General features: G+C 49.1%; 1 protein-coding gene across 4 annotated transcripts in view; it reads right to left on the bottom strand.

Annotated features, from left to right (window-relative positions):
• Positions 1-25,105, bottom strand: part of invs (inversin) — a 425,788-nt gene that overhangs the window by 55,152 nt on the left and 345,531 nt on the right. For 3 of the 4 annotated variants that reach the window (XM_085988195.1, XM_085988194.1, XM_085988196.1), the window contains exon 15: positions 418-537. The exons of the other annotated variant lie outside the window; for it this stretch is intronic. In XM_085988195.1, the coding sequence (XP_085844321.1) occupies positions 418-537 (120 nt within the window). The remainder of the gene's footprint in view (positions 1-417; positions 538-25,105) is intronic. 4 annotated transcript variants of the gene reach the window in all.

Below are 25,105 nucleotides of genomic sequence, written 5' to 3'. Positions count from 1 at the left end.
CTCACCACCTGCCACAGGCCCAGTCTGGCAGCTATATCCTTCAGGACTCAGCCAGCTCGGTCAGTAGTGGTGCTACCGAGCCACTCTTCCTAATGGACATTGAAGTCCCCCACCCAGAGTACATTCTGTGCCCTTGCTACCCTCAGTGCTTCTTCCAAGTGGTGTTCAACATGGAAGAGTACTGATTCTGCTCTGCTCCAATCCCTTCATCATTTTAAAACCTCAATCATAAACCTGCAGTTTTCAAAATTAAATGTTGGAACATTTTCTTGTAACCAATAGCCTCAAGGCTAGGAAAATATCTGGCTGCCTTCTTCTACACCAGCTTTAGAGCCTAATATCCTTTGCCATGTACATCTATCAATACTGGGTACAATACTCAAGTAGAGTTTTCTTCATCCAAAAATCAGTACTTACAGTGAGTGTGCCCACTGCAGGTGGTCAAGCCAAGCATAACCTGGTAGTGATTCCTAGAACTGAGGGATGTGCTGCATGCTGATCTGACTCTTCGAAATGCACTTTTCACAGGGGCTCCAGCTGTGTAGGACAAGGTAAGAAGTCAACCACATACCATACCACTTACAGATTTCTGTATCTTTCTCCATTCTCCCATTTTCTCAAAATTTGAACAAAACATTTACACTGATGTTATAATGGATCAAAGAATTTAGGATTTTTTAAATCATTAATTTTAGCACTGTAAATTAAGGAAGGTTACCCTGTGTCTTACTTTCCTATAATTATATTTTATAAGCTTCCTGAGTAAATGTTACAACAGCTAAAAATGAATATTGTTAATATGATAGAATTGGTACTTATTTAAAAAGCCTCCAATGATGTTTATAAAAAGCTTCCAATGATATATTATATATATCACAAAACTGTTTATAGCAGTGAGCACCTTTTATATGAAAGCTGCTTGTTCAGTTGAGTTACAGGAAATCATTGATCTGTGACAATTCTTCCTCAAAATTGTATAATTAGCAATTCATAACTTAATAGAAAGGCAACAGCAAAGGAATAAAATCATTCATTTTTAAATGAGAGAAATACAGGTTAAAATTCCTGATTTGCATGTAAAGTGCTAAGTCACCTGTTTTTAGATGCAGATTTTACTTGAATAAAGCTTCTGAATTTTGTCGTCCAGCTTTTCTTCAATATATTTTGAAAACAATTAAACAGATTTTTCTGGAGACTGGGAGAGAAGTATTCTATCATTGGCTAGCATAAATAACACTGATGCATCCTGGGAAATACTGCACAAGCTCAGACTACAAAATCAACCTGACAGAGTAATTGGTCTATGCCAAGATTGCAGGGCAGATTTTTCTGGTCCCCATCTGCCCCAGTGCTGGATGGGAACAGAGCTCCAGGAGTGTGCTGCTGTTGTCTAGGCCCAGAAGTGCCAGTATTTCCTGTCCCAGGCTATTAAGATGACATCCAACATAGGCCGGACCCTAGCACCAGCAGAAGGAACAGGGAATTTGAGTGCAGCTGCAGGTCACTCATCCTTGTAGCTGTTTATCTGTCCATCAACATTGGGGCCTTCCGTATGAAGGGTCCAACTGCCCGTGGGATTTGCAGCAGTCCTCAAGCAGGCCAGAACGCCATGGGGGCGATTTTCTGAGCCCCGAGGAGGCGGGTTTGGAGGCGGGAAAATCAGAAAAAATGAGTGCGGGTTCGGAACCTGCCTCCGCGCAATTTTGCCAGTGCCGGTTTTGAAGGGTGGGAAACGGTCCCGCTTCCAGCTGGCCAGAGGGGTTGTTAAGGGCCTTAAATGATCGTAAGGGCCTCTCTAATCCTATTTTGAGAGGCCCTCGTTATTTTTCAACCATTTCAGCGTGTTCCATGACCCTCCTAAACCACGCCAGCTAAACTTGGCGGGTTGACAAGTGGGTGGCCTCCTCACAGCTGCAGCTCAACCATTAAATCTGAGATTTCATCAGGGATTAGTTGCAGTTTGCAGAACTTTGCTTTAAAAGGTCTTTCAGAACTTTTAGCAGGCCTTCCGAAGTCAGAGGTGCTGCAGCTTGTATCTATCAACTGTGGGACCTCCTTGCAAGACCCTCTCCCCGCTTGCAATGAGCGTTTCCCCAACGGAGGCATCTGCAAGCAGCATGGGAAACATTCATTTCCTTTCACCATGGACCTCAGATTCGGATGAGGAGCATCCACAGCAGCAGCAGAACCAGACAGCTCAGCAGCAACAGCAGCAGGAGCCCCAACCTCCTGCTCAGCCACCTGATGCTGCACAGGGCAGAAGGTGCCAGCGCATCAAGGCACCTCGCCGCAGGAGATACCCCCAACAGAGGGTTTACAGACAGAGGATGAGCTACCTAAACATGAGTGAGCAGCAGTGCCAAAGGAGGCTGAGACTTTCACGAGAGGTTGTCTGAGAGAGCTGCGGACTGCTGCAGCAAGATCCGGTGCCCAGAGGAACGGGTGGACACCTTTTACCAGTGGCTGTCAAAGTCACCACCGCATTCAACTTCTTTGTCGCAGGCTCCTTCCAGGGATCATCAGCAAACATCAGCGGCATCTCCCAGTCGGCCACTCACAGTTGCATCACGCAGGTTACTGATGCCCTTTTCGCAAAGGCGCACAATTACATCCAGTTCTCAAGGGATCAAGCAAGTGTAACCGTGCGTTCGGTTGGCTTTGCAAATATGGCAGGCATGCCAATGGTGCAGGGCCTCATAGACTGCACACATGCGCCCTTAGGGCACCCCATCGCAACCCAGCTATCTTTGTCAACCGAAAGGGCTTCCACTCCTTCAACGTACAGCTGGTGTGTAACCACAAGAAGGAGTTTTTCAAGTTCTGTGATAGTTGCCATGACTCTTTCATCCTGCGGCACTCTAGTGTTCCTCCGTTTTTCAATCCGCCAAACCAACTTAACGGATGGCTACTTGGTGACAAAGGCTATCCCCTGAAGAAGTGGCTAATGACGCCGATCAGGAGGCCAGCTAACGAGGCTGAAGAGTGCTACAACGCCAGCCACATTTCGACCAGGTCCATCATCGAGCAAACCATTGGGTTGTTGAAGATGCGCTTCTGATGCCTTGACCGATCAGGTGGAGCCCTGCAGTATTCACCATACAGGGTCTCCAGAATGGTCGTGGTCTGCTGTGCACTGCACAACATTGCACAGCGTCGTGGCTTGCAGCTTCCTGATGAGCAAGTGGCTCAGTTCCATGCCTCCTCAGATGATGAGGAGGGGGAGGAGGAGGAGGATGAGGTGGAGGAGCTGGAGGAGGAGCAGGAGGAGGACAGAGCGCCGGTCCATTGACCAGCAGCAGCGGCAGCACGCGAGCACATGGCTGCCCATGATGCAAGGGATGAACTTATCCTGGCCAGATTTGCATAGGTTGCCCAAGTTGGCACATGTCCTTGGCTCCATCTTAAGACATCATAGACAATGGACATAACTCTCTGGCCTCCTTTCACTGTGGCCACCAACCTGACAACGCAAGTGTCGCAGAGCCCGCAATGTGGAGCTGCCTAAGGCGAAAAAACACATGTCATGATGCCAACATTTTGCCATCAAACCATTTTAATGCTTTACAATAGGGATGGCATTTCATCAATACATATAAACATTCAGAAAATGCTGGAAAAACTCAGCAGGTCAGGCAACATCCGTGGAGAGAAATTTGAGTTGACGTTTCGGGTCGAACCCTTCTTCAAAACTGGAAAGAAAAGAAACTAGATCGAAGGCAGGGCTGCGATCGGACAAAAGAAGTGAAAGAAACAAAAGAAGTAAAAGAGCTAGACGAGATGGTAATAGGCTGAGATTAGGTGTAAAGTGTACTGGCAGGGCAAGAGATAGCTGCCAGGTGTGAGAGAGAAACAAAAGGAAAACGAGGGGGGGGGGGGGGAGAAAAGGAGTGGAAAAATTACAAGAAAAAATGTGTAATAGGGGCCGAGGTTATGATCTGAAATTGTTGAACTCGATATTGAGTCCGGAAGGCTGCAGAGTGCCTAATCGGAAGATGAGGTGCTGTTCCTCGAGTTTACGTTGAGCTTCCGTGGAACAATACAAGAGGCCAAGGACGGTGAGGTCCGAGTGGGAATGGAGCGGTGAATTAAAATGACAGGCGACCGGAAGCTCGGGGTCACCCTTACGGACTGAACGGAGGTGTTCCGCAAAGCGGTCACCCAATCTGCGTTTGGTCTCCCCAATGTAGAGGAGACTGCATCGTGAGCAGCGAATACAGTATACTAGATTGCGAGAAGTACAAGTAAATCGCTGTTTCACCTGGAAGGGGTGTTTGGGGCCCTGCACAGTGGGAAGGGGTAGGTATAGGGGCAGGTGTTACATCTCCTCCGCTTGCGCGGGAAGGTGCCAGGCGAAGGGGAAGGGCTGTTTGGGGTGATAGAGGAGTGGACTAGGGTGTCTCGGAGGGAGCGGTCCCTACGGAATGCTGAAAGGGGAGGGGAGGGGAAGATACATTTGGTGGTGGGATCACTTTGGAGGTAGCGGAAATGCCGAAGGATGATCCGTTGAATGTGGAGGCTGGTGGGGTGAAAGGTGAGGACAAGGGGAACCCTATCGTGGTTCTGGGAGGGAGGGGCAGGGGTGAGGGCAGAAGTGCGGGAGATAGAACTAACACGGTCGAGGGCAGTGTCAACCACGGTAGAGGGGAATCCTCGGTTGCGGAAAAAGGAAGACATGTCTGAAGCACTGGTGTGGAAGGTGGCATCGTCGGAGCAGATACGGCGGAGACGGAGAAACTGGGAGAATGGAATAGAGTCCTTACAGGAAGCAGGGTGGGAGGAAGTGTAGTCCAGGTAGCTGTGGGAGTCAGTGGGCTTGTAGTGAATATTGGTCGATAACCTATCCCCAGAGATGGAGATGGAGAAGTCGAGGAAGGGAAGGGAAGAGTCAGAGATGGACCATGTGAAGGTGAGGGAAGGGTGGAAATTGGAGGCAAAGTGAATGAAATTGTCAAGTTCGGGGCGAGAGCAGGAAACGGCATCGATACAGTCATCAATGTATTGGAAAAAGAGGTGAGGGAGGGGACCCGAGTAGGACTGGAACAAAGATTGTTCCACATAGCCCACGAAAAGGCATCTGCAGTATTTTGCTATCATATAAACATTCACCCAATTTGCACACAGATCTGGAGGTTATATCCCTTGTGAGCTGGACCCACACAGCCTTGGTTTCTTTGGGCGGCCTCTTCCTCCCAGATGAGTGGAAGAGCACCTCCCTGCTAGCTCTCACCCCCTCAACCAACATTTGCAGCGCTTAGTCAGAAAACCTCGGGGAGGCTCTTGCCTTGGAATTGGACACAGTGGTTTCTCAAAATATGTTGTAGGTGGTGCAGCATTGGCAGAAATCCAGTGGAATGATCCAAGGCAGCAATCAGCCCTTAAATCAGGCTGGAAAAGTGATGTCAGCAGAGGAGAGTTTCAGTTCCAAAACACTAATTGACCAAGGGCAACCCACACCTCTGAAATCAACTGGCCAATCAGGGGGAAAAAAAAAAAATCGCAATTTTTTCAAACCTATCAGTGGAGGCAGGTTTCGAACCCAACCAAACTGAAACCCGCCTCCGGTGAGAAAATCGCCCCCCAAGTTTGCCTAGGCACTCCTGCATTTGCTCGACCAGTGAGCAATCCCCCAGGAAAGTGAGATGAGGGGCTGGCAAACCCCCTCCCATCTCATCAGCATGCTTCCAATAGATCTCCGTTTATTGCAGGTGCAGGTCCAATTCTGCCTCACCCCCAGCATCCAGGGAATCCCTGGAAATCCCAGGGTAACAATTTTTTCTGACGTTTGCATCTGGGGAAATAGGTGTTCCCTGGGGTCAAGGTTAAAAAGATCTAGTTCCTAGAGAGCAAATAATAAAAATGACAACAGAGAAGGTCATAGACATAGGTAGCAGTGGGGAAATTAAAAACCAGAGTGTGTCAGGAAGGGGCAGAAGGTATGGAGTAAAAGGTAAAGTAATAAAAAGGGCAAAAGCAGGAACTAAGGGCTAGAAATTCAGTTGAGCCACTTTTGGGGCGGTAAAGTCGGGCGGCCGCTGAAGTTTGCGCCCGGCGCAAAGTCGAGGCCACTTCGCCGATATTCAGTAGCATCGCCCTAAGAGGTTGCTGCAGCGCTAAAACTGGCGATGCACGACTATCTTTAGGCGCTAAGCCGGCGGTGCTGAGCTATACCGCCGAGGCCGGGCGCAGCACAGGTGCGGTGATTTCTTCATTGACGGCAGGCACGCTGGCGCCAGCTAGCTCTTAAAGGGGGAAGGGTCGATTTTTTTGGCTGCCACGCCCTGGACACTGCAGCCCTCCACCTAGGCCTGAACACTGCTGCTGCAACTCTTCACCGCCCAGGACGATGCAGAAGGCCCGGGAGAGAGCGCTGCGCTTCAGCGAGGATGACCTGAGGCTGCTGGTTAGCGCAGTGGAGCGAAGACGCCATGTTTTGTTCCCTGACAGTGGCAAGAAGCCGGTGCCCAGCGTCTGCCGCAAAGCCTGGAGGGAGGTCTCCAACAGGGTGACATCCAACAGTGTGGTTGCCAGGAATCCTGTACAATGCAGGAAAAAGTTCAACGACCTCACTCGGATTGTCAGGGTGAGTACCCTTTCCAGTGTCCTCCTCATCCTTGCATGTGCACCTTACATTATGGACAAAGGGACCTGAAAGCCCTAATGGCCAGCCCTCATCCAGCAGCTATGGGACTGGCATGAACGTCAATTGCACATTCTGCACTTTACACACTGTCCAAGCTATTCGACCATGGGAGGCAGTGCAGACAAGATCAGGGCTACACACTGTCCAAGCTATTCGACCATGGGAGGCAGTGCAGACAAGATCAGGGCTACACACCGTACTTAGAGGCCGTCCTTTCTCTTGCAGGCCAAGCTGGCTAACAACAGGCGTAGCCAGATTGGGACCGGTGGAGGCCGACCTCAGCACCAAGAGCTCACCGACCTAGACCAGCGCGTGGAGCGCATTATGGGAGTCCGTGTGATTGGCCCCGTTGCCACTGGAGATGCCGACCCTGTTCTGGGCACCAATGGTAAGGACATCCCCTTTTGGACCTCTATCGTTCCACTTGCGCATCAGATCAACATCCTTTGCCACTGTCCGACCAATGCGGTGAATGGCACCACTCATGCCTCCCTCGCTGACGCCCTGTCCTCACTCTAAAGCTACTCTTGTGCCTTCCTGCTTTCAGATGGTGAGACGCCAGGTGAGGAGGCGGGCCTTGAAGCTGCCAGTGACAGCCCCTCGGAAGAGGAGGAGGAGGAGGTAGCCGGCCCATCAGTGGCACCCTCAGCCGCGGCAGCCCATGGCGATGTAGGGGACACGTCTTCCCTGGAGGGGAGCCTGGGGGAAGGGTCGCAGGAGAGTGAAGTTCCTGTGCCCAGCGGCCTGCAGCAACGCGGGAGGGGTGGGGAAGCTCGGCGGCCTTCTCCCCAGAGGGTGAGTGCGGCCTCCAGTCCTGCGACGGTCAGCGCAGAGGAGGTGCGCCTCCTAGAGGAAATGGCCGTCGACTCGGAGCGCAGGCACACGGAGCTCATGGGGGTAGTGGCACGGATGCCTGACTCCATACAGTCACTGGCTCGGAGTGTGGAGGAATTCGGGGCAGCACATTCGGCGAGTTCCCAAGTGCTCACTCATGCCGTCCAGGCCCAGGCCGAGTCTCCAGGAATTCGGGGCAGCACAGTCGGCGAGTACCCAAGTGCTCACTCGTGCCGTCCAGTCACTGGCTGGGAGTGTGGAGGAATTCGGGGCAGCACAGTCGGCGAATACCCAAGTGCTCAGTCGTGCCGTCCAGTCACTGGCTGGTCTTATGCGGTCACAGACCAGGGCAGCACGGGCACTAACTGGTGCCACACTGGCTGCATCAGCCAGGCATCGCCAGGGCACCCGCCGCCCTGCAGCAGCCCAGCGGGCTGTCCTTCAGCAGTTTGCTGCACATGCTGCAGTGCTGGCCCGGGCGACTGCCACTGTATCAGGCGACCAGCGAGCGCCTGCCATCAGCCAGCTTGCCCCCACTCCTGCAGCCGACACTACCACTCCACCAGTGCAGCTGCCACCAGTTGCTGGACACACTGATGCCGCCCAGCCACAGCTGCAGCAGTCACCAGCCGGCCCCTCGAGGGCCAGAGCTCGTGCAGGCCGACCCCCAAGGGCATCTGCCGTCTCACCATGTGCCCCTCAGGAGCCTTCCCCCAGCCTTGCTGCAGCCACTGGGCTCCAATTGAGGAGGAGCAGCAGGGCGGGCAGGGGCCGCACAAGTATGCGCAAGGCATCGCCCTCGCGGGCCAAAAAGTAGAAGGTGTGGGCAAATGTGTTGTTTTTATGAAGGCCGAGGATGTTGTGTTTGTTTTTATGAAGGCCGAGGATGACGGTCTTTTTTGTTTCACTGTTTTGTTAATCCTCTCCAGGTTGTGGGAGCGAGTTATGTGTCTGACTGTTTTTGGGGGTTTTTTTCTGTTTCTGTTTGTCATGTGGGAAGGGCACAGAGTTTGTGGAATAAACAATTTTCTTTAATCAGATTGTCCATGTTTGAACTTTGAAGTTTTTGTTGCCTTGACCGGCTGAGGGCTTGCGGAGCGGCTGCATTCATGTTCTTTCATTGGCACAAGCCATTCCCTGAGAGGGGGCCTAGAACCTACGTTCAATAAGCCGCCGACGGGCGGCCCTTGGACCTTGTGCCTCCCTCCTGTGCTGGTCCGCCTCCTCCTGCTCCTCCTCCTGAGGTGGTGCTCCAATCTGTGGTGGCAATGCCGGAGTCCTGCGGATAGCCAGGTTGTGCAGCATGCAGCAAACGACCACGAAATGGGAGACTCGCTCCGGCGAATACTGCAGGGCTCCGCCGGAATGATCCAGGCAGCAGAACCATTGCTTCAGGAAGCCGATTGCTTGTTCGATGATGTTCCTGGTCGCTTGATGGCTCTCGTTGTATGCCTCTTCAGCAGGGGTCCTGGGCGCGCGGAGCGGGGTCATGAGCCAGGTACACAAAGGATAGCCTTTGTCCCCGATAAGCCATCCTCGTGGCTGAGGCTGTGCCTGGAACATGTCAGCCACAGTAGTCTGTCGCAGGATGAAGGCATCGTGGCTGCTGCCTGGAAAGTGGGCATTGACAGCTAGGATGAGCTGCCTGTGGTCACACACCAGCTGTACGTTGAGGGAATGGTAGCCCTTCCAGTTGCGGTAATCCTCGGCATTCTCCACAGGTGCCCGCAAAGCCACATGCGTGCAGTCAATGGCGCCCTGCACCATGGGGAAGCGCGCTATTCTTCCAAATCCCATTGCACGCTGTTGCTGCTTGTCCAGGGTCATGGGGAAGGAGATGAACTGACGTCTCCTTCTGAAAAGGGCATTGGTCACCTGGCGGATGCAGCAATGCACGGCGAACTGGGAGATGTTAGCAATGTCCCCAGCAGCGGATTGGAAGGAGCCGGTGGCATAGAAGTTGAGAGCCACCGTCACCTTCACTGCCACCGACAAAGACGTCCTGCACCTCAGCTGTGGCTGCAGATCTCTCCGAAGCAGCTGGCAGATCTCTGTGACCACCTCCCTTCGGAATCGCAGCCTCCTAACACACTGGTCGTCAGACATGTTCAGATAGGAGAACTGCTGGTGGTAGACCCTGGGTGGGTAAGGCCTCCCTTGGCGACGCCTGTTGGCCCCTCTCCGTCTAGCCAGGGCTCGCACTCTCTCACGGCGTCTGTGAGCCCTTTGGATGTAATTGTGAAAGCCTGCGTTGACACCCATTGCAGCCCCCATAATATGCTGGCAAACAATGAGATATGAATGAAGGCAAAGACAATTGCAAAGCTGTGGCCTGAAGCCAGAAGTACCTGTCCTAGTGTTGGGCCAAAGCAGTAAGCTCTCTACCTTGGTCTCTCTCCAAAGATCCGTATCACAAGAATGAGTGCTGCAAAATGGCAGCCTTTTATAGTGCAGGTGAAGTGCCCTTTAATTTGCGCTCCCCGCGGCCCGCATCGGCTGAGCACCGTTCCACTCAACAGTCGCGAGGGCCGCCAGGCGAACAATAGGCCGGCGTGACTGAAGTTCCGGTTGGGGGCGCACAAAGGGCGTTGCACGAGGAAATGACGTCATGATCTGCGCGCGCAGCTGAGTGCGCGCAAAGACTTTGCGCCGGCGCAAAATGTCTACTGAAGTTGGGGCGAGGCGCAGATCGCGCTGCGCCCGGGCGCTAAGCGCCTAGCGCTCGACATCTACTCCTCCTAAGGCGCTAATGGCTGGCGCAACCAACTGAATTTCTAGCCCGAAGTGTCACAAAACATATTTGAAAGTTCTCTATCTGAATGCACGTAGCATTCGTAACAAAATAGATGAGTTAATGGCACAAATAACTACATATGTGTGTGATCTTGTGGCCATTACAGAAACATGGCTGCAGGGTGACAATGCCTGGGAATTAAACATACCAGGTTATTTAACGATCAGGAAGGAGAGGCAGGAAGGGAGAGGAGGTGGGGTGGCTATGTTAATAAAGGAAGGAATCACTGTAATACAGAGAAATGATATTGGGTCAAAAGATCAGGATAATGAAACAGTTTGGGTGGAGATAAGGAATAATAAGGGGAAAAAAACACTAGTGGGCGTAGTCTATAGGCCTCCGAACAGTTGCAACTCGGTTGGACGGAGTATCAATCAGGAAATAGTTGAGGCTTGTAATAAGGGAACATCTATAATTATGGGGGATTTTAACTATCATATTAATTGGACAAATCAAATTGGGCAGGGCTGCCTTGAGGATGAGTTCATTGAGTGTATTAGGGATGGGTTTCTTGAGCAGTATGTAACTGAACCGACCAGGGGGCAAGCAACCTTAGATCTGGTCCTGTGTAATGAGACAGGATTAATTAAAAATGTCCTAGTAAAGGATCCCCTTGGAATGAGTGACCATAACATGGTTGAATTCCATATTCAATTAGAGGGTGAGAAGGTTGGATCTCAAACAAGTGTGCTAAGCTTGAATAAAGGAGACTATGAAGGTATGAGATCGGAATTGAGTAGAGTGGATTGGGAAAATAGATTAAAGGGTAAGACGATACATGATCAGTGGTGTACATTTAAGGAGTTATTTTACAACTTCCAAAAAATATATATTCCACTGAGAAGAAAAGGGTGTAAAAGAAAAGACAGCCATCCGTGGCTAAGTAAAGAAATTAAGGATAGTATTCGACTAAAAACAAGGGCATATAAGGTAGCCAAATCTAGTGGGAGGATAGAGGATTGGGAAAACTTTAAAAGACAGCAAAAAATAACAAAAAGATTGATTAAGAAAGGGAAAATAGATTATGAAAGTAAGTTAGCAAAAAATATAAAAACAGATAGTAAGAGTTTTTATAGTTATATAAAAAGAAAAAGGGTGGCTAAAGTAAATGTTGGTCCCTTAGAGGATGAGACTGGGAAATTAATGGTGGGAAATATGGAGATGGCAAAAACACTGAATGAATATTTTGTATCAGTCTTTACAGTAGAGGACACTAAGAATATCCCAACACTAGACAAACAGAGGGGGGCTATAGGGGGGGAGGAGCTAAATACGATTAAAATCACTAAGGAAGTGGTACTCGGTAAAATAATGGGACCCAAGGCGGATAAATCACCTGGACCGGATGGCTTACATCCTAGGGTCTTGAGGGAAGTGGCGGTAGGGATTGTGGATGCATTGGTAATAATTTTCCAAAACTCCCTGGACTCAGCAAAGGTCCCGGCAGACTGGAAAACTGCTAATGTAACACCCTTATTTAAAAAGGGCAGTAGGCAGAAGGCTGGAAACTATAGACCGGTTAGCCTAACATCTGTGGTAGGTAAAATTTTGGAGTCCATTATTAAGGAGACAGTAACAGGACATTTGGATAATCATAATTTAATAGGACAAAGTCAGCATGGTTTTATGAAGGGGAAGTCATGTTTGACAAATTTGCTGGAGTTCTTTGAGGAAGTAACATATAGGGTGGATAAAGGGGAACCAGTGGGCGTAGTGTATTTAGACTTCCAAAAGGCATTTGACAAGGTGCCACACAAAAGATTATTGCATAAGATAAAAAATCACGGGATTGGGGGTAATATTCTGGCATGGATAGAGGATTGGCTATCTAACAGAAGGCAGAGAGTTGGGATAAATGGTTCTGTTAGAATAAAATTTTGCTGGACAAGATTTTGCTGGAAAAGACACAAACAACAAATACGCTGACTGGGACTAATTGAATCACTGCACAGTGAGACATGCCACGCTTACGCATGGCTGGAACAAAGTTCGTCTCGTGTCCTGACTGGGACTAATTGGATCACTGAGGACTAACAAGGTTCACTGGTATCCTATCATCGAACTAATCACTTGTATCCTATTATCGAACTAATCACATTCCGCCGGGGAACAAGACGGAATGAAGACCTGAAGAGGCAGAATTGGCAACACAAGTGTGTAAACTCCTGACTGGAGGAAAATAACGATATGCGCTAATAAACGAATTGATTGGATGAATGTAAATGATCTAAAACCAACTTCTTGGAATTGTATATAAGCTCGGCACGTACTACAATCGGGGAGAAGGTGCTCTCGCAGACCGCGTGGTTGCAGACGCTTCTCCCAGAGCTCTGTCATTTAATAAAGTTGTCTCTCTTACTCAAAGTCTAGTTTCCGAGGAATCATTTTTCCTACAACAAATTGGCGCTGCGAGCAGGGTGCCACGGAGCTGAACAGTCGTTCGAATCAGTGACCAGGGTGAGTAGTCAGATTTTTGACCGCCCATAAATCAGAGACACTCGACAAGGCGACTGAACGGCGAAGCGGCACCAAAACGAATCTGGGACACAGACTGAGTGGGTAAGAGACACTACTTGATTTGTATGTGTGTAATAGTAACTAAGTAACTAAGAAAAACCTCGGATCAGGAGGACACTTGTCTCAGACACCTAGCCTCAGGCCGGTTGTTAAGAGGGCAAATGCCCCACGCGAAGGCCAGGACCATGAAGTAGGTGCCGAGACTCGAGACTCCAAGGTGTTCTAAAGTCGTGATACTAGTCGAGTATGGTTAACATTTTTCTGCATTATATCATGTTGCTAAGTGAACTAGGAGATTATTAGTGTCGGTGTTGTAGGACCCTGATCAGGTAAACAGACACCGGGGAGGGGTAGAAACCCCGTCCAACAAGCAAGCGTTACACGTCCGGGCAGTTTTGAGAGAAAGACAAACCCGGACCTCTGAGAACGCTGGCATAGAGTGCGACAAGAAGCTCGGGTATTCTCGGAAGGAAAGAATAGGGGGGCTCTCTAAGGAACAGATCTCCAGACATGAAGGAACGATCGGTGAAGCAGCGGCGATGTCAGGTGAGGAAGTTAAGAGGGGATCTTCGGGCTCCCTCACATATTCTTACTAGCTGAAGTGCCCGGCGGTGCCGAGGCTTTTTCGAGGGCATGTTGTTGTTGGAAGAGAGAGAGAGCGACTGGGGGGAAGAGAGAGAGCGACTGGGGGGAAGAGAGAGAGCGACTGGGGGGAAGAGAGGGAGGGGAGGGGTGGGGGGAAGAGAGGGAGGGGGGAGGGAGGGAAGGGGGGAGGGGAAGGGAGGGCGGGGGGAGGGCAGGGAAGGGAGGGCGGGGGGAGGGGAGGGGGGAAGGAAGGGAGGGAGGGGCGGAAGGCAGGGGAGGGGAAGGGAGGGCGGGGGGGAGGGGAGGGGGGAAGGAAGGGAGGGAGGGGCGGAAGGCAGGGGAGGGGAAGGGAGGGCGGGGGGAGGGGAGGGAGGGGAAGGGAGGGCGGGGAAGGGAGGGCGGGGGGAGGAGGGGGAGGGAGGGCAGGGGGGGAGGGCGGGGGGGAAGGGCGGGGGAGGGGAGGGGGGATGGAGGGCGGGGGGGAGGGAGGGGAGGGAGGGCGGCGGGCGCCCCCCCCGAGGGTCGCGGCCCCCGAGGTTCGCGACCCCCCCCGAGGGTCGCGCCCCCCCCCCCCCCCCGGAGGTGAAGACCGCCGATTGCGCGCGCAGCAGGAGCTGAGACGCGGCGTCTCTCTCGGCCGGCGGGCCCGGTTGCCAGGGCAACCGTGACGCTGACCAAGCCAGAGAGAGAGACGCCACGTCTCAGCTGCTCCTGCTGCGCGCGCGGCCCCCCCCCCCGAGGGTCGCGGCCGCCCCCCCCCTCCCCCCGAGGTGAAGACCGCCGATTGCGCCCGTTGCCAGGGTAACGCTGGACGCTCAGCAAGCCCCGGCAGAGAGAGACGTCTCAGCTCCTGCTGCGCGCGCACCCTAGCGGCGCTGGGCTGAGGCTCGGCCCTCCAGCCTTCGAGTGGGGCCGGGAGGTGCCTAGCTCGGGCGTGGGTGCGGAGGAGACGCCGAGGCTTCTAGGCCTACCTGGAAAAACGGGGAAAGGTAGGAAAATTAATGAGATTAGATAAGTTAATTACTTTCTAAATCATTTTTTAAAAAAACAATATGTGTTTTAAAAGCAACGTTTTTTTTTAAGACGCAGAAAGCGGGAAAAAGAAAGGAAAAGTTTGGAATCAAGATGGCGGCGACTCACCTCGGTTCAGAACGATAAAGCCCGGCCACACGCGCACCGATTGGCCCGGCGGCACACGCCAGCAACCCGGCGTACGATTGGTCGAGCTCGAGGTCACTCTGTCGCTAATGAGCGGATAATGAGATGCTAATGAGCGGAATGTTGAAGGTTTTTGGGATACCGCGGGCGCAATTTTAGCCCGGCCGAAACGTAAATACGCTTAAAACCGTCTCGGAAGCGTAAGCTTTCTTTGGAGGTAACGCGCGCGTAGGTACGCCCTGTAACTTTCGAGTGCATACCCGCAACGCACACGCGATGACAGACAGATAGACAGATAGACAGAATGACAGAAGTACCGATTTATATATATAAGATATGACAAACCGACAGTCGTTAATTAAGAAGATGCAGAAAGACGGGTGGGATATGTCACAGACTTTAGAACTCCAGAGAAGCTGGTTGACTAAACAGACAAAGGATAAAACCAAGAAGGCAGGAGTGTTATTAGTACACCAACTAGCAGGACTCATTGAACAAGTAAACGTAATAAAGAAAGTTGCACAAGACAAAGTACAGATGGTTACGGAACTAGAGACAAAGGCGAAATATCAAGCAAAGATTATAAAGGAATTAGAGTGTAAGGTATACGAGGGGGGGCGAATGGGGACTTGTCCAGATACCACCTCCCTTCCCCCATATTACAGTGCAGAACCAACAGCCCCTGCAGGCGAGGGGGACGTTGAAATAGTCGAGATGGCTCCTGTGAGTCGGGGCGGGACATTGGCTAATCCCACCGCCAGTACCCAAAAAAGGCGAAGGCCAGGAAGGCAGTCGTGGACATAGTGAAGGGGCTAGTAGAAAGGGGTATCCTGAGGGAAACCACGAGCACTACTAATTCCCCCACATGGCCAGTAGAGAAACCTGATGGGAGCTATAGGTTGACTATAGACTATACGGCCCTCAACAGGGTCACTCCTAAATTACACCCCACCAACAATTTTGAATGGGCTATCCCCTGAACAGAAGATATTCACCGTTTTAGACATAGCTAACGGATTCTGGGCACTCCCATTAGATCCGGAATCACAAGAGAAATTTGCATTCACAGTAGGGGATAAACAATATACGTGGACCCGATTGCCACAGGGATTCCATAATAGCCCAGCTATTTTTCACCGCGTCATGAGTGATATCCTAAAACAGATAGAAGTACCTAAAGGAAGCACTATTTTGCAGTACGTCGACGACATACTAATAGCCTCGGAAACGAAGGCAGACCATCTGGCAACCCTATATTTAGTACTAAGGGCCCTAGAGACGGCTGGCCTCAAGGTAAGCCCTAAAAAAGCACAGATAGGAAAAAACTCAGGTCCTATACCTGGGACATCTAATCTCCCAAGGACTTAAAGAAATGCCACAGGGCAGGAAACACGCTGTCCAGGGCATGCCGAGACCCGTAACAGTACGCGGAGTCAGGAAGGTACTGGGGCTCTTTAATACAGTCGAAATTTTATCCCGGGGTTCGCTAAATTAGCAGAACCTATCCAAAGATTAGTGAAAGGGGGTAAACCCGTGTTGGAACCGATAGATTGGGGACCGGAACAAGAGGAAGCTTATACTCAACTAAAGTCTGAGCTAGTATCAGCCCCAGGGCTAGGACTGCCAGATATGAGTAAGGACTTCCACATACATTGCAACAATGAAGAAGGGTTTTACACAGCAGTAGTTACACAGGATCATGGGGATAAAAGAAGGCCCGTCGCCTACTATTCCACAGCGGAGGGACCGGTAGTCACAGGGCTCTCCTGGTGCATAGCTGCATTGGATTGTGCGGCTTGGGCAGTAAAGGTTAGTGAGCCGATAGTAATGACAGGAAACATTATATTGCACACTAAACACACTCTGGTAGAGATGCTGAATACCGGGAAATTAAGATCCGTCTCGAACATGAGACGTGCCAAGTGGGAGGCCGTCCTCCTCCCTCCGAGTAAAGCAGTAACCATTGTTAGAGACACAGGGGGGAACCCGGCAGAAGGAATACTGGGAACTGGGGAGCCCCACAACTGTGGGGACGTAGATATGAACCTGGAAGAAGATAGGATAAAAGACACCCCTTTAGCGACAGCGGAAGAGACGTTATACGTAGATGGTTCACGCAAGTATATAGATGGGCTGCCCCGAACGGGGTGGGCGGTGGTTAATGGCGAATTAAAAACCGTAGAGTCAGGACGGATTGATGGAGGCCTATCGGCCAAGTGGCAGAGCTAGTGGCTCTCACCAGGGCACTAGAGTTGTCAGAGAATAAAATCGTGAACATTTACACAGATAGTAGGTATGCCTTTGGGGTGGTCCACGATTATATGACTGCATGGGGTAGGAGGGGATTCATTACTACGGGAGGCAATCCCATAAAACACCAGCTGAGGATAGAAGCCCTCCTAGAAGCTAGCGACAAACCCCAACAGGTAGCAGTAATTAAGATTAAGGCACATCAGAGGGAACCGGACCGGACAAGCCTGGACTGGTTAAATCACCAGGGGAACCAGGCTGCGGACCAAGCACCACAAAGGACGCTAGAGCAAGAAAGGATCGAAGAAGTACCAATAGCCGCTGTGAGCAGCTCCAAGGACGAGATAAGTATTGACGAACTCCATGAGGACACCCCCGACGTCGAAAAAGGTACGTGGGAAGAACAAGGCGCAAAGCGGGGAAGCGATAATGTCTGGCGAAAGGATAACAGGGTAATGGCCCCCAAGTGCATTCAAAATACGCTATTAGAACTCCACCATGGGCTTGTACACTCAGGGAGAGAAGCGATGATGGGAAGCCTCAGCAAAGAATGGTGGTGGAAGGGGATGGGAAGAGATATCGCGAGATACTGCCATCGATGTATCACCTGTGCGCAGTATAACCCCGGGCGACCCATAAAGGTCAAAATGGGACATCAACCAAGGCCACGAGGGCCCTGGGAGCACATACAAATAGACTTCACAGGTCCCCTTCCACCGTCACACGGCAAAACATACTGCCTCGTGGTCATAGACCAATTCACCCGCTGGGTAGAGGCTTTCCCCACGCGAAATTGCACCGCTTTGACGGTTGCCAGAGTCTTAGCTGAAGAAGTAATCCCCAGGTGGGGAATACCAATTCAAATTGACTCTGATCAAGGTACCCACTTTACCGGGAGTGTCATAAAAACGGTATGCCAATTAATGGGAATTAAACAAAAATTCCACATCCCATACCACCCTCAAAGTTCGGGCATGGTGGAACGAATGAACCGAACCCTTAAAAATGCATTGGCAAAGGCAATGCAGACGTCGGGAAAAACCTGGACTGAAGTATTGCCCATTATCCTAATGAAGCTGCGAGCCACTGAAAACCGAACGACAGGCTTGACCCCTTATGAATTGATGACAGGAAGGGCAATGCAATTGCCAGAAGGCATCATAACAGGTGGGGCCGATGTAGGCCCTTTAAAAGATAGGCTAAAACGATACGTTCTGGAACTTAGCACTCAATTAAAGGAGATGCGAAAGAATGTCCGCGATAATCAGGAGGACAAGGATCGGGCACAAGAGCTCACAATGATGGCTTATGTTCCCTCAGCGGGTAGTAAAGTCATGGTGAAAACTCTGCCCAGCAAACCAGGGTTCGCCCCAAAATGGAGTGGGCCATATGAAATCATAATCAGTGGGGATACCTGTGCCTGTCTAGACATAAGGGGTAAAGGAGTATGGAAGCATTGGACACAATTGAAAGTATATAAAGACAACTGACTGGCTTCTTTCTGAATCTGTTTTACAGGTGATCTGCATACCCTTTGTCATAAAATTCCTGTAAAGACTGGACTGTAGTGATATATTAATTATGTTTAGAGTATTATGGGTAATGGCGTTATTTCATATTGTCACGGGAAGCGCGGTACCCCATTTACGTAAAGAGAGAGGATTGCATGTAAATACCTTTCTGTATATGTCATATGTCTATGCGAAAAAAATGGGCCAAAGCTCCTGCTGGGTGTGCGCCCATGTGCCCACCCATACGGGGGGAGGAATCCCATTAAGGCCTATCCCCTTTAAGGTAGAGGAGATGGTAGGGTGGTTATTATACTCTAATACCACCTGGAATAAGGAGGATACCATACAAACCCAAAATAGCTTGAATCCAGATCAGCTGGAACATGAGTGGAAACAGGCAGGGTATAACCCCACGAACTTTAAAGGATGGTTTCATCCCCAGTACGATAATCGAAGGTATCCAGAAGAGCTATTAGTCAGCACAGGGGGAAAACTAAACAATGCAGAGGGAGAAGTCTGCTTGGTAAACTATGATGAGACAGGGTTAGTGGTTGGATGGAGTAAGTGCAAGTATAATTACACTTTAACCAAAACCAGTACTAAACCACCAGGTGCCCTAGAATGGCCCTATGTGGGAATGTTTAATTTATCCGAAGTGCTAAACCGGACTAGCAATCTACCCTGGAGGGGAATACCTGGGATCATGTACCAACTTTGGAACAAATTTGAGGCCTATAATAATACCTATTTCATTTGCGGATATAAGGCGTATCCATGGCTTCCACGAACCTGGACTGGGTCATGCTATATAGGATACGTAGTACCATACATCCATTATTTATCCTCCCTAACCCACCACTACGGGTACCAGTCGTTATGGCAACCAGCCAAGCGTGTTAAGAGAGCTATTACGGAAACCGAAAGATTCTGGGCTATAGCATTCCCCTGGTACGGAACAGGAAAAATAGCAAGGGAATCCATAAACATGGCAGCAGTGCTCGAACAAATAGCCAACGATACGGCTGAGTCCCTGAGAGAAATGAGTGCCGAAATGGTGGCGGTCCGGACCACCGCCTTACAGAATAGGATAGCCCTAGATTATCTGTTGGCGGCGCAAGGAGGCACCTGTGCCCTGATCGGGACAGACTGCTGTACATATGTCCCAGATAGCTCCGAGAATATCACGAGCCTAGCAAATCATATCCAAGAAGAAATAAAGAAGCTCCATCAACCCACAAGCACAGGGTGGCTTGATTGGTTGCTAGGGAAAACCGGGTGGGGAGCGTGGATGATGCAAGGGATAATAATAATAGTTGTAATTTGTATGTTGATGTGTTATGCGCTGAGCCTTATAAAGTTGTGTTGCCAAACTGCTATGAAAACCGTGATGCCGATTGCCTCTATCGAGGAGGAACACACCAACCTGCTACCAAGGGACGAAGAACACCAATACGACACTGTCGAAGGAACAACCGAACCCCCGGACATAAGCCAGTGGCTGTAAGCACCGACGAAAGGGGGACTGAGGATGGTCATCTGGGAGCAAATGAATCGTGCTCCAGGACCAAGAGGAGGGACTGTTAGAATAAAATTTTGCTGGACAAGATTGCTGGACAAGATTTTGCTGGAAAAGACACAAACAACAAATTCGCTGACTGGGACTAATTGAATCACTGCACAGTGAGACATGCCACGCTTACGCATGGCTGGAACAAAGTTCGTCTCGTGTCCTGACTGGGACTAATTGGATCACTGAGGACTAACAAGGTTCACTGGTATCCTATCATCGAACTAATCACTTGTATCCTATTATCGAACTAATCACATTCCGCCGGGGAACAAGACGGAACAAAGACCTGAAGAGGCAGAATTGGCAACACAAGTGTGTAAACTCCTGACTGGAGGAAAATAACGATATGCGCTAATAAACGAATTGATTGGATGAATGTAAATGATCTAAAACCAACTTCTTGGAATTGTATATAAGCTCGGCACGTACTACAATCGGGGAGAAGGTGCTCTCGCAGACCACGTGGTTGCAGACGCTTCTCCCAGAGCTCTGTCATTTAATAAAGTTGTCTCTCTTACTCAAAGTCTAGTTTCCGAGGAATCATTTTTCCTACAACAGTTCATTCTCAGACTGGCAATCAGTAACTAGTGGTGTTCCGCAGGGGTCAGTGCTGGGTCCCCAACTCTTTACAATCTATATTAACGATTTGGAGGAGGGGGCCGAGTGTAACATATCAAAGTTTGCAGATGATACTAAGATGGGAGGGAAAGTAGTGAGTGAGGAGGAGATAAAAAACCTGCAAGGGGACATAGACAGGCTAAGTAAGTGGGCAGAGATTTGGCAGATGGAATACAATACTGGAAAGTGTGAGGTTATGCACTTTGGCAGGAAAAATCGTAGAGCAAGTTATTATCTTAATGGCAAGAAACTGGAAAATACTGAAGTACAAAGGGATCTGGGGGTCCTGGTGCACGAAACTCAAAAGGTTAGTATGCAGGTGCAGCAAGTGATTAAGAAGGCCAATGGAATGTTGGCTTTCATTGCTAGGGGGATAGAATATAAAAATAGGGAGGTATTGCTTCAGTTGTACAAGGTATTGGTGAGACCGCACCTGGAATACTGCATACAGTTTTGGTGTCCATACTTAAGAAAAGATATACTTGCTCTCGAGTCAGTGCAAAGAAGGTTCACTCGGTTAATCCCGGGGATGAGGGGATGGACATATGAGGAGAGGTTGAGTAGATTGGGACTCTACTCATTGGAGTTCAGAAGAATGAGAGGCGATCTTATTGAAACATATAAGATTGTGAAGGGGTTGGATCGGGTGGATGCGGGGAGGATGTTCCCGATGATGGGTGAAACTAGAACTAGGGGGCATAGTCTTAGAATAAGGGGCTGCTCTTTCAAAACTGAGATGAGGAGGAACTACTTCACTCAGAGGGTGGTAGGTCCATGGAATATGCTGCCCCAAAAAGCTGTAGAAGCTACATCATTACATAAATTTAAAACAGAAATAGACAGTTTCCTAGAAGTAAAGGGAATTAAGGGTTACAGGCAGGAATTTGGACATGAGTCTAGGTTCGGATCGGTCATGGCCCTGTGGGTAGCGGAGCGGGCCCAGGGGCCGTGTAACCTGATCCTGCTCCTATTTCGTGTGTCTAATTCTGTTAGATTCAGGAGATGGTTCTGTGATAGTAGATTGGCGGTTAGGATCAGATCAGCCATGATCTTATTGAATGGCGGAGCAGGCTCGAGGGGCCGATTGGCCTACTCCTGCTCCTATTTCTTATGTTCTTATGTTCTTATATCCAAGTCCAGGCTTTTGGGAGGGGTTGAAGCTCACAAATGACAACTTTAATGAAGGCTTGAAAAATACAAAACAATTCAATGGATAAATATAATCATGTTACTGTGTAATGTGTAATTCTTCAAACAATTTTTAATTTTGCTTAAATTTGTATTTTGGATGATAGAAATTTCAATAACTGAGTACAAAAATGCAGTGGTCTGCACAGAGTGATCTTAAATGGAGTGCTTCTAAACAGAGTGTTAAACTTGGGAATTTGGAGAGATTGGGGAAGAATGTGCTGCTTTTTGCCTCCAACACTTGCAGTGCTTTGTGTTACAGGTAAATATTTAATTTCATCTACCTAGAATTTAAACTAAATCTAGTAGTTAGTTAAAAACGAAACTATAAGCTAAGTTAATTAAATACATAAAACAAGCTTATAAAGGGCTGGCAGTGCAGGTGGTGGGCTGCAACTGCAGCATGTGGGAGTTTGTGGAGAGCATCGCGATCCCAGCCAAACACATCTGCAGTATGTGTCTGTATCGCGAGGAACTTCAGCTCAGTGCTGTTGAGCTAGAGTCCGAGGTGCAGCCATTGCGGAGCATCAGGGAGGAGGGGAGTTATCTGGACACTTGATCCAGGAGGCAGTCACACCCCTTAAGGTTAGGTAGTGGTACATGTCTGTTAGTGGTCAGCAACAGGAGGGTGTGACTGCAACTCAGGCAGGTCAGGGGACCCCAGGTGCAGTGCTGGAGGAGCTTTGGCCTTTGCCCTTCTCCAAGGTTCTTGCTGCCTGTGTGGATGAGGGCAAAGTCTGTAGGATGGATGAGCAGGCTGACCACGGCAGCGTGGTACATGAGGCCATTCAAGTGGGGGGGAGTGAAAAGGAATGTTGTAGTGGTAGGGGACAGTATAGTCAGGGGGATAGATACTGTTCTCTGCAGCCGCAACCGGCCGTTCTGAAGGCTGTGTTACCTGCCTGGTGCCAAGGATAAGGATATCTCCTCGTGGCTGGAGAAGAATTTGGAGTGGGGGGGAGGAGCCAGTTGTCGTAGTCCACGTAGGAACCAATGACATAGGTAGAACGAGGAATGAGGTTCTGCTGAGAGAGTTTGAGGAGCTAGGGTTGAAATTAAAACCAGAACCTCAAAGGTAATAATCTCTGGATTGTTACCTGAACCACGCGCAAATTGGCATAGGGACAAGCAGATCAGAGAGTTAAATGCGTGGCTCAAAGAGTGGTGTGGGAGGAAGGGGTTTTGATTCATGGGGCACTGGTACCAGTACTGGGGAAAGAGGGAGCTGTTCCATTGGACCAGTGTCCTGGATAATCGAATAACTAGGACTGTAGATAGGGCTTTAAGCTGAAAAGGGAGGTGGGGAAAGAGGAGGCGAGGAGGTGGAGAGGGTCAGGTGAAGGGAAATTTAGAAAAAAAGAGAAAAGTCAAGGCAATGGAGCAGTTTAACGATTTGGGTAAAGATAAGCAGAGTGTAACAGGAAGGGACAGAGTTTGACGGTAAAAATGCATCAACGAATAAGGTGAAAGCAGGGAACAGTGGTTAAAAAGTTAAAACTAAAGGCTCTTTATCTGAATGCACGAAGCATTCGTAACAAGATAGATGAATTAGTGGCACAACTAGAGATAAATGGCTTTGTTCTAATAGCCATTCTAGAGACGTGGTTGCAAGGTGACCAAGGCTGGGAACTAAATATTCCAGGGTACTTGATGTTTTGAAAAGACAGGCAGAATGGAAAAGGAGAGGGGGGGCGTGTCGGGCGGGTGGGTAGACCCGATAATAATGGATGACATAAGGACAGTAGTGAGAAAGGATCTTAGCTTGGAAGTTCAGGAAGTAGAATCAGTATGGGTGGAGATAAGAAACAACAAGGGACAGAAAACACTGGTGGGAGTAGTTTATAGGCCCCCAAACAGTAGCTATATCGTTGGACAGAGTATTAATCAATAGATAATAGGAGCATGTAACAATGGTAATAGAATAATCATGGGGGATTTTAATTTTCATATAGACTGGGCAAATCAAACTGGCAAATATAGTATGGAGGACGAGTTCATGGATTGCATTTGAGACAGATTCCTAGAACAATACGTCATGGAACCAACCAGGGAACAGGCTATTTTAGATCTTGTATTGTATAATGAGACAGGGTTAATTAGTAATCTCATAGTAAAGGATCCTCTGGAATTGAGAGTGAGCATAATATGATAAAATTTCACACTGAGTTTGAGAGTGAAATACTTCGGTCAGAAACGAGAGTCTTAAACTTAAATAAAGCCAATTACCTAGGTATGAGGGGTGAGTTAGCAAAGGTAGATTGTGAAATTAGATTAAAGATATGATGGTAGACAAGCAGTGGCAAACATTTAAAGAAATATTCCAACATTCTCAACGAATATACATTCCATCGAGAAATAAAAACTCCACGGTAAAAGTGAGTGGCTAATTAAGAAGTTAAGGATAGTATTAGATTAAAAGAGGCTTATAATGTTGCGAAGAATAGTAGTAAGCCTGATGATTGGGAGAGCTTTAGAAACCAGCAAAGGATGACCAAAAAATGAATAAAATGGAGAAGAATGAATAAGAGTAAACTAGCAAGAAACATAAACAGATTGTAAGTGTAAATTCCACGCCTCAATAATACACGGACTTCGGGAGAACAGTTTAACAGGTACTTTACTGAACAGGAGGGCAACGTCAGACTGAAATACAGAAGCCTGCTAGGGCCTTTTATACAGGGGTGGTCACTGCTGGTACTGCAGTCTAAAACCAGTTCTTCCCTTAAAGGTACATACACAACAATTCCTCCCCTTTTAGATAAACAGTACATAACATTCATTTAACAACTAAATAATAACTAATTACAACTTTCTGGATATTATATTCATCAACTGAAATAATCATTTGTAAGTTCAGTCTTTGAGGAGGCTTTCTGATCCTGACTGGATAGCGCCTTTCTCGAGTATGCTGTTCTTGCGGCGGAGCTGATTCTGGTTCATGGTCACTGGTTGGTTCGTCAGCTTCCAATACCACTGCTTCTGAGGTAGACACAATCTGTACTTCAGGTTGATTACCAGGTGCACCTTCTCGTGGTACGGGTTTGGCTTGTTCCTGTGACTCTAGAATCTGGTCAGCATGGTGCCTCACAATGCTCTCTCCAACGTTCACTGTGTACATTAGTGGTCCCTGCTGTGTGCATATCGTTCCTGGCTGCCATTTTTCTGTTCGGTAGTCGCGGGCCAAGACTGGTTGCCCTATCTTGAAGCTCCGGGTTGGCTTCTCATTTATGTGCTGGAATTGCTTATCCTCAACATCTCGTCTTATGTTTGGTTTGAGCAAATCCAGGCGACAGCTTAGCCTTCGGTTGAAGAACAGTATGGCTGGAGCTTGGTTGGTTACTGCATGTGTCGCATTCCGGTAAGCAAACAAGAAACTATCCACCTTGTGTTGTAGTGGTATGTCGTCATTATACATTGCCTTTATGGTCTTTTTAAAGGTC

This window comes from Somniosus microcephalus, chromosome 5 (assembly GCF_052327205.1).
Source record: "Somniosus microcephalus isolate GS21.2 chromosome 5, FLI_Smic_1.0, whole genome shotgun sequence".
Taxonomy (NCBI): Eukaryota; Metazoa; Chordata; class Chondrichthyes; order Squaliformes; family Somniosidae; genus Somniosus; species Somniosus microcephalus.
Note: the sequence above shows the minus strand (reverse complement) of the source record. Positions and strands in the feature narration are given on the sequence as shown.